The 10132-nt window shown below is 60.5% G+C and overlaps 1 protein-coding gene across 1 annotated transcript; it reads right to left on the bottom strand.

Annotated features, from left to right (window-relative positions):
- Positions 1 to 6264: 6264 nt before the first annotated feature.
- Positions 6265 to 7347, bottom strand: P2RY8 (P2Y receptor family member 8). Its single transcript, XM_036271815.1, has one exon. The coding sequence runs from the start codon at positions 7345 to 7347 to the stop codon at positions 6265 to 6267; it is 1083 nt and encodes a 360-aa protein (XP_036127708.1).
- Between the last annotated feature and the right edge of the window lie 2785 nt (positions 7348 to 10132).

Raw genomic sequence — 10132 nt, 5'->3', positions numbered from 1 at the left:
TCCGCCCGAATAAAGCGGCTCCGCCGAACCCGCCGCAGACAAACCCCGCCCCCTCTCGCCCCGCCCCCTCCAGGCCGCCTTTGGAGGAGCCTGGGCCCGGCAGGGGAGATTCCCCAGAACCTCCACTCGCGGGGTCCCTAGTGATCCATGAGTGGGGGCGGGGAGACGTGGGGTACTTGTGACTCGGAGGAGGGTCCCCGTGGACCCCTCGTGGGCACGGTGGGCGCGGTGATGGGGCCTGAGGGCGCTGTTGGCGCGCAGGGATGGGGAGATCCTTTGGGAGCAGAGATGGGGAAGTCCCTGAGGGCGCAGAGATGGGGGTCCCTGAGGACGCAGAGATGGGGGTCCCTGAGGACGCAGAGATGGGGGGTCCCTGAGGGCGCAGGGATGGGGAGGTCCTTTGGGAGCAGAGATGGGGAAGTCCCTGAGGGCGCAGAGATGGGGGTCCCTGAGGGCGCAGAGATGGGGGTCCCTGAGGACGCAGAGATGGGGGTCCCTGAGGACGCAGAGATGGGGGTCGCTGAGGGCGCAGAAATGGGGGTCCCTGAGGACGCGTGGGGGCGCAGAGATAGGGGTCCCTGAGGGCGCAGAGATGGGGTCCCTGAGGACGTAGAGATGGGGGTCGCTGAGGGTGCAGGGATGGGGAGGTCCTTTGGGAGCAGAGATGGGGAAGTCCCTGAGGGCGCAGAAATGGGGGTCCCTGAGGACGCGTGGGGGCGCAGAGATAGGGGTCCCTGAGGGCGCAGAGATAGGGGTCCCTGAGGGCACAGAGATGGGGGTCCCTGAGGACGCAGAGATGGGGGTCGCTGAGGGCGCAGAAATGGGGGTCCCTGAGGACGCGTGGGGGCGCAGAGATAGGGGTACCTGAGGGCGCAGAGATGGGGTCCCTGAGGACGCAGAGATGGGGGTCGCTGAGGGCGCAGGGATGGGGAGGTCCTTTGGGAGCAGAGATGGGGAAGTCCCTGAGGGCGCAGAAATGGGGGTCCCTGAGGACGCGTGGGGGCGCAGAGATAGGGGTCCCTGAGGGCGCAGAGATAGGGGTCCCTGAGGGCACAGAGATGGGGGTCCCTGAGGACGCAGAGATGGGGGTCCCTGAAAACGCAGAGATAGGGGTCCCTGAGGGCGCAGAGATAGGGGTCCCTGAGGGCGCAGAGATGGGGGTCCCTGAGGACGCGTGGGGGCGCAGAGATAGGGAAGTCCCTGAGGGCGCAGAGATAGGGGTCCCTGAGGGCGCGGTGGGGGCACGGACATGGGGGCCCCTGAGGGCGCGGTGGTGGGTGTGGAGATGTGGGTCCCTGCTCATGCATTGGGGGCTGGAAATGGGAGGGTCCCTGAGGGCGCGGTGGGGACACGGAGATGGGGGGAAGTATATCTATAGATAGATTGATGGGGGTGATGCGCAGACAGATGGGCAGAAACTCATGCTAAGGCAGCTCTCCCAGCCTCGGCACTAGTGACTTCTGGGGCCGGATCATTCCCTGGGGGTGCCCAGCGGGCTGACCAGTGCTTTGCAAGCTGTTTAAAAGCAGCCCTTGTTTCCTTCCACTAGATGGCAGCACCCTCCCTCCACGTTGCCACCAGGAAACTTGTCTTCAGAGGTTGCCGCCTGTGCCCTGGAGACAGAATCACTCCGCTGAGAATCGCGTTTGGAGGGATAGATGGAAGCTAGATAGACGGGGAGGGAGGGAGGGAGGGAGGTGGATAGATGGATGGATGCACGGATGGATATAGGAGATAGATAGATGATAATGATAGATAGATAGATAGATAGATAGATAGATAGATAGATAGATAGATAGATGATAGAGATACATACATACATAGATGATAGATTCATAAATACATCATAGATAGATAGATACATACATAGATACATAGATAGATACATAGTAGATGCATAAATGATATATACATACAAACAGATACATAATAGACACATAGATGATAGATACATACACACGTACATATGTACATACATAGATACATAATAGGTACATAGATGATAGATACATACACACATACATAAATACATACATAGATACATAATAGATACATAGATGATAAATACATACATATGGACATACATAGATACATAATAGATACATAGATGATAGATACATATATACATACATAGATGATAGATACATACACACATACATATATACATACATAGATACATAGATGATAGATACATACTAGATACATAGATGATAGATAGATAGACACATAACCTACATACATAGACAGATGATAGATAGATAGACACAAGCCAGTCACAAAAAGACACATAGGGTGTGATTCCACTTCTATGAGGTTCATAGACACAGAGTAGATGGTGGAGCCTGGGGCTGGGGGAGGGGAGGGGTGGTGCGTGAATCACCGGGGCAGAGTTCCAGCCTGGGACCACGAGAAAGTCCTGGAGATGATGGGGCGATGGTTGCCCGACACCGTCAATGAGCCCAACGCCATGGAGCCGTGCCCTGAAGTAGGGTGAGCACGGTGCATATTCGGTGTATTTTACCACAATTCCATATATTTCGAAGGAAATTTTAAAAAAAGAAACGCCGGTGTGCTCACTGGACAGAGCACCGTCCCATGGGCCGAGAGGTCCGGGTTCGATTCCCTGTCAGGGCACATGCCCAGGTTGTGGCTCGATCTCCAGTAGGGGGCGTGCAGGAGGCGGCCCATCCATGTTTCTGTCTCTCTCTTCCTTCCTCTCTCTCTCAAAAAATCAATAAGCCCTGGCCAGTTTGGCCTTAGCGGCTGGAGCGTCGGCCTGCGGACCAGAGAGTCCTGGGTTCAATTCCTGCTAGGGGCACGTACCAAAAAAAAAAAAAAAAAAAATCAATAAAAATATATTTGAAAGGTAAAATAAAAATGAAAACAGCCGACTGGAGAATGTTAGCTTCTTTCCCACTCAGCAATTCCGTGTGGAAACGCGTTCCGGCGTTCAGTGATACATTTCGTGGTGAGCAGTGTCTTCATGGGATGTTTTCCGACAGACCACCTTTTTTCCTGTTTTAGGAAACAATGATACACTGAAACCCGATGTTCCCTTTATCCACACTCTACCATTTTCAGTGACTAGCGTTCTGCCGTTTTCCTTTCGAGTCCACCCCCTGTATGTACACGCCCGTGTATACATGTGTGTACATGTGTACATGTGTGTGCAAGTGTGGCGTGTGCCTTTGTGTGCGTATGCCTGTATTTGCTTTTGATTTGAAAACAGACATTCAGCATCACATCATTCTTCTCTTTTTTTACAAAATATATTTTTATTGATTTTGAAGAGAGAGAGAAAGAAAGAGAGAGATAGAAACATGGATGGGCCGCCTCCTGCACACGCCTCCTGCACACGCCCTACTGGGGATGGAGCGCACAACTCAGGCATGTGCCCTGACCGGGAATCGGCCATCAAACCGGCACCTCTCAGTCCATGGGACACGCTCCGTCCACTGAGCCACACCAGCCGGGCAATCCTACTCTTGAATATTTGCAAACACAGCGTGAACAGGGGGAGGTTTTATCCTTAAAGCAACAATGCCAGCATCCCACCCAACCATCCATGATGCCACCGCCCACCCCGTCTGTCCGTGTGTCCCCGCCCTGATTCATGCCAGGTGCCCAGAGGTGACCAGATTCAGCTGAGGATGGAGGGTCTCGTCTTTGAAGGTCCAGGGGCCCGGCTGCTGGATAAAACGCAGGTTCCGTCTCCGGTGAGCGGCAGGCCCCCACGGACAGGGTCACTGTCCCCAGAAGTGGGGGCATCTCGATAGAAACTCCCAGCAACGCCCCAAACCCTGTGGGTTCGTGAGTGACTGCAGCCGTGTCTGGGGCTGTGCCGGCCGTGATGATGGGGGCGTCGGTGGCCTCGCCGGCTCACGGGCTGTGCAACCGGCAAATAACAGTAATAGCGGCAACACCACACCGGGCTGGGCTGGCATCCGTCACGGCGAGAGCCAGGTGCCCTGGAACCTGACATCCCGTGGGGGCCACACTGTCCTCCGAGTTCTGTCTGTCAGCCTACGAAAGGTGGCCCGGAGCCGATGGCGGCGGTCTGAGGTTTTTCACACGTTTTTGTTTTGTTCTCTGCATCCCACGCCCAGAACGCGGGTGTTGGTGTCTCGCTGGCTCAGGGTTTCGGACCACAGGAGTGGCCGAGCAGGCGTAGCTTTCTAGACGTTGTCTTTGGGGAGGGTTTGTGGAGAATTTGGGGTCCCAGCCTCTCTTCCAGGCACCTGAATTCGTCCGCAGAGGCTCAGGTGGCCCAGGACAGCTGACACGGGGCGGCCAGCTCCCTGGGCCCTTAAGTGCATTCAGGGCCAGTGGGCTTGGGCCCCGTCACAGACTCAGCGCTGTGAGCTGGCCCCGTGCATCCGTGTCCTGGGGAGAAGGGCGTTGAGGGGACTCTGAGGCCACTTCTCAGGTCCCAAGAGCCAGCGTCCACCTGGACATGCCTCGGACCCCCAAGGACATGTGGGCAGCAGGCCAAGGTGGGAATGTAGGTTGGATTCTCAGACCAGACAGCGAGGGGGTCTGAAGCCTTTGCAGGGTGGATACCAGGGTCCTTAGTTGACAGAGAACAGGTGACAGGCTGACCCAGAGTCTCACAAGGCCAGGACCCCTCCTCCCACCAGGACCCCTCCCTCAGAGCAGCCGTCTGTGCGGAGGGCCCCCCCGGGGGCGGCACACGGAAGGTGTTTCCTCCTCCGTCCAAGAGCCTTCCCCTGGCAGGTGTGCCGACCTGCCTTGCCGAGGGTGGGGCTCAGGAAGCAGGCCCCGCAGGGAGCCAGCGTGGGGCACTGTGGGACCTCAGTCACCCACCCAGGGGGCAATGCTTTGTGTCTGCCGGCGTCCTGGCCACAGAATCCAAGACCCTTACACATGTCTCAGGGTCTTGGGGTGGCCGTAACGAATGACCACAGACTGAGAGCTTAAAACCACAAACATTCACCCTCCCCCGTCCTGGAGACCAAACATCCGAGATGGGGTGTCCAGGGCCGTGCTCCCCCCGAGGCTCCAGGAGGGTCCTTCCGGCCTCTTCCGGCTCCTGGGCTCCAGGCGTTCCTGGGCGGGGGGCCCGTCCCTCCCGTCTCTCTTCCGTCCCCACGGGGCTTCTCCTCTGCGTCTGCGTCTCCTCTTCTGTCTCTTCCAAGGGCCTGTCATTGGACGGAGAGCCACCCTCATCTGGTAGACCCCATTGTGTGGTCCTGAGTGCATGTGGATTTGGGGGCGATACTATTCACCCCAGTACAATTGGGCTGTTTTCTTTGTGAGCCACAGTGGCGGGGAGCAGGCTCAGATCTCCATTAGCATCTGGGACTCTGGGTGGGGAGGCTGCCTGACCCCAGTGGCCCCCGTCCTGTCCCCCGATCGGCCTGTCCCAGCTGTCGGTCTGCAGGCTCCAGGCTCCCCTCTGCCAAGGGGCCGGCACCCACTGCCGTGCACCCTGTGACGGGCAAGGAGACTGAACTTCGCTCTCCTGGGCAAATGCCCAGCTCCCGGGCCTCTTGTTTCAGCAACCTGGGCACCGTCTGTGCACCCCAGGGTGTCGGCTCCCCATCCTCCCCGAGCGGCCTGGGTGCTGGGGCTGGTTCCGGTGGATCCCATGCGGGGAGCCCAGCACTGACGCGAGGGGTGTGGTGAAGACACCCCTGTGGCCTGTGTGGTCAGGCGCCGGATTCACCAAGGATGTCCTGGGTCGGGCTGGGTTCACGCTCACGGAGAGAAGCCTCCTGCGACCCCAGGGTGGGGGCCGGGCGTCTTGCCCTGGCCCAGGGCTGTCAGCCAGGAGCCGGAGCCAGAAAACGGGTGCAGGCAACCCTCGAGGAGGCTGCACCCCAAGAGTCTCAGTCAGGGGGTCACAGCCTAGCGGTGGACACTCTCCGTCCTTTCAGAGTGGCCTCCGCGGGTGCTCAGCCACCCGGCTGTGACCATGTTGAGACACATACACAAGGCCCTGGGCACGTCATCCTCGGGGAGCCGAGGCCCTGTGGGCGTCCCCGACCAGAGGCGGGTGGCTGATGCGGTGGGGTCTCGGGGGCGTCTGGGGACACAGCTGGGAACAAGTCCGCTTGGTGTGCTGCCACCGTCTCCCAAAACACCACAGTGTCTGTCTGTCCTGCTTCTGTGTCCGTGGGCCAGGCGTGGCGTCCGGGTGCTGGGACAACAGCCTGTCCGGTGGCATCGGGATGGCAGCAGAAGCATCGGGCAGGAAGAGAGGGACCCTCCCGGCCTCACCCGGGGTCCGCCGAGGGGCCCGGCTCAGAACACGCTCTCCTGCCTCTGCAGGAAGGGCCGGGCGGCCGCCTCCAGCCCGTCGGCGTGGCCGCTGGACACGGAGGGCGCCAGCAGCGTGCGGGCCGAGAACAGGCTGCTCCGGGGCGCGTCCAGGGCGCTGGGCCGCGGCCGCCCCGCGCGGAGGTAGTGCCGCAGCCGCAGCTGGAACTCGCGGGAGGCGAAGTAGTACACGAAGGGGTCCAGGCAGTTGTTGACGCAGCTGAGGCACAGCGTGAGCTTGTACACGTGGTAGTAGCTGGTGCCCACGAACAGGCGGCCGACCATGTGCGCCAGGAGCACGAAGTTGTTGGGCGCGAAGCAGGTGACGAAGGCCAGGAGGACCACGGCCGCCAGGCCCACGGCGCGGCGCCGCTGGCCCTGGCCCGGGCACTCCGAGTGCGGGGTGCGCAGCAGCTTCAGGATGGTGGCCGTGTAGCAGGCCACGGTGACCACGAACGGGATGAGGAACAGGACGATGAAGAGCGTGAAGAGGAACATGGCCCACATGGCCACGCTGGGCAGCATGGTGGACTTGAGGACGTCAAAGCAGGTGACGATGCCCAGCTCCTTCACGGTGTACGTGAGGTCCGTCCGGGCCAGCGGGGACAGGGCGACCAGGAGGAGCACCCACATGGCCACGCAGGCGGCCACGGCGTAGCGCCGCCGCCGCCAGCGCGCGGAGGCCAGCGGGTACACGACGCCCAAGAAGCGGTCCACGCTGATGCAGGTCATGGTGAGGATGGACGAGTACATGTTGGCGTAGAAGACCAGGGTCACGAGGGTGCACAGGCTGCGCCCGAACACCCAGTGGTTCCCGTTGCAGTGGTAGTAGATCTGGAAGGGGAGGACACAGGCCAGCGCCAGGTCCGTGACGCTCAGGTTGATCATGAAGATGACGGACGGGGACTTGGGGCCGATGTGGCGGCAGAGCACCCAGAGCGAGAAGGAGTTTCCCGGGATGCTGATGAGCGCGACCAGGGAGTACACCACGGGCAGGACGACCGCGATGGCCGGGTTCTTCAGCATGAGGAGGGTGGCGTTGTCCGGACGGGTCATGTTTATGTCCATGGTGGCTGGTGCCCGGCGAGGGCTCGGGACGATCTGGAAGGCAAAGAGCACGCGGATGAGAGTGGCAGAAGGGGTCCCGTGACCAGGCGGCTGGCCTGCTGGGGGATGAACCCACAGACAGAGGAGGGTCATCGTCTCCACGAGGGGCTCTTCCTGTAACTGCCCGCGACCCAGTCATTGCACACCTGGCCCTTCCCTGGCAAACTCCTTCTTTCCTTCTCCTTGGAAGCCCAGGGAGCGTGTTGAGACGCACGGAGCACTCGCAGCCACTTTGGGCCACGAGGATGCCCAGGGAAATGCAGCAGTTACACGTGTTACGAGGTTACTAAGGACTTGTCCTGCAAGGAACTCTGTCTCCAGGAGACACAAAGCTTCTGTGGCATTTCTGGGGGCCCGGTTTCCTCATCTGCCTGGTATCACACTGTGCCACAGGCATCGCAGGCCCAGGGGGTCCCTTCACACTGTCGCCCTGTGCCTGGCTTCCCACCTTCTCCTACCCTGAGGCCTGGTTGTCACCCCAACACCCCAGCTCCACTTGGAGGCAATACCAGAGCACCCACTGGGGGCCACTCATTAGGGTTGGGGGCATGTCGGAGCCCCTGAAACAGCATCCCTGGTCCTCTCTGCTTCCAAGGCACTGAAGTCCACACCCACTGTTCTCACAGACAGGGAGACAGAGCCCAGGCCAGTGTGGTGCCGCCGTTGGACGTCAGCCCGTGCACCGAAGGGTGGCAGGATCGATTCCGCTCAAGGGCACGTGCTCCGGCTGCAGGTTCGATGCCCAGCCCTGCTCAACGTGCGTACGAGAGGCAACCAATCGATGTGTCTCTGTCACATCGACGCTGTTTTCTCTCCCTCCCTCCCTTCTACTCTGTCTAAAAACCAACAGGAAAAAAAAAAATTGTCCTCAGGTACGATCGACACACACACACACAGAATGAATATTTGACATTTAACACAGGGGGCAGACAAAGCCCGGGGCTCTTCTCCCTTTCCAGGGGACACCCGCGTTGGAGTCAGTGGGGTGAGGGCATTTAGTGGGGGGCGGGGGCGGATAGTTAGTGAGCTTTGACGGGAGCATTACAGGGGCGCTGGAATGAGTCTCTCCAGCATGCCATGTCCCTTCTTGGGGTGGTCTCCAGGGCAGAAGGTCGGTCGTCCCGGGAGCCCAGCCCTGCCCACACCGTAACCTTGGACGGGCAGCCCCCAGGACTGTGAGAAACAGAAGCCCGTTTTCTAAGCCGCCCTGTCTGCGGTATTTTGGGGCAGCAGCTGGAGCTGCCCAGCGCGGCCACTGTCCTGGAGGCCTCGGGACACCGACCCGGATGGCCCTGACCCTGACCCCCGCTGACCCCCGCTGACCCCCACTGGAACGGCCACAGCGGCAGGGCAGGCTCCATCGTTTCGTTTCACAGAGTGGGACACCGACGTCCCCAGACCGGACGGCGTAGAGCTGAGACACGGAAGGACCCAGGTTGCTTAACCAACAGGTGGCATTTTCCGAACCGCGACCTCAGGCCATGCCCGCCTGGGGCACCTGGATTTCAGGGACGGCTCTGGGGCACCTGGATTTCAGGGACGACTCTGGGGCACCTGGATTTCAGGGACGACTCAGGCAGGTTATGGGGCGGCGAGGGAAACCGTCCCACGTCTGTGGATTCCCTGTCCCTCAGCTCACGGAGCCTTTGGTTCGGTCCTTAGGTCTGTCCGATAAACTCTGCCGTGTCCGCTGGGTTCAAGCCGTCCTCCGGGCTCCGATGGTCTGGAGAAACTCTGCTCCCCTGTGTCGGGGGCTCAGAAACCCCAGGCACGAGCTTGTGTGAGGAGCTGTGAGCTCCTCACGGGTCGGAGAGAGCCCGGTGCCCGGCGGGGTGACACCCTGGGTCTCCAGTGGGGGCTCCCAATCGTGGCTCCTTCCCCGTGCCTCGTGCCCGAGGTCCCGTAGTGCGTTCCTGCCGTGTTACGTTACAGGTGGCCGGGGCTCTGGTTGGCCCCTTGGAACCCAGAGTTTGCAAGATTGGGGACCCTGAAATCAGACGTAGGGCTCAGCTTGACACCGGGGCTCAACACACGACCATCCTCAGGGCTGGACACCCCAAAGCCACCCTCTGCTCTGGGGGATCCCCTGCCGCCTTGCAAAGGGTCCCAAGGGCAGCTAGCCTGGGCGCTGGCCATGTCACCCCGCGGTGGGGGGCCCTTCCTGAGCTCGTCAGCAGGAAACGCACGTCCGTGTGCCGGAGAGGCCCCCACAGGACTTGCAGAGTGGGGCTGGATTGACGGTCCCATTTCAGCTGTCTCTCCCTCCGAGGAGATGTCACCATCTGTCACCAGCCCCCGCACAGAGCTTCCTCAAAACCATCGGCGAACGGCCCCCAGCCCTCCGGGTTTCGCTCTGAGTGTGCACAACGTCCATGTGCAGCGGAGCAGTTGGTTATCTGTGCGCCGGCCCGATGCCCGCCGGCCGGGCCAGGCCGGACCTCGGGGGCAAAAGTCCAGTGCTTCCCAGAGTCCCCATGGTGCAGTGGACAGACGCACAGGAGGGAGAACCGGGCGTCATCTGGATGTGTCCCCCGTGGGGGGCCGAGAAGGGGACGTCCCAGCCAGACCCGGAGCCAGGAACACGATTCCTCCGTGAAGGACGGTGGCGTGGGGTGCCGTGGTTTCCGAGGGCGGCGGGCATTTGGGGGAAATTCGTTCTGTTTCTGCAGCACAGCTCTGAACACCCTCGGATCTGTGTGGGTCCCATTCAGGTGGCAGCTTTGGAGGATGCTGACTGTGCATGTCC

Source organism: Molossus molossus, unplaced genomic scaffold (assembly GCF_014108415.1).
Source record: "Molossus molossus isolate mMolMol1 unplaced genomic scaffold, mMolMol1.p scaffold_m16_p_2, whole genome shotgun sequence".
NCBI classification, from domain to species: domain Eukaryota; kingdom Metazoa; phylum Chordata; class Mammalia; order Chiroptera; family Molossidae; genus Molossus; species Molossus molossus.
The sequence above is the reverse complement of the archived record's forward strand: the minus strand, read 5'-3'. Positions and strand labels throughout refer to the sequence as shown.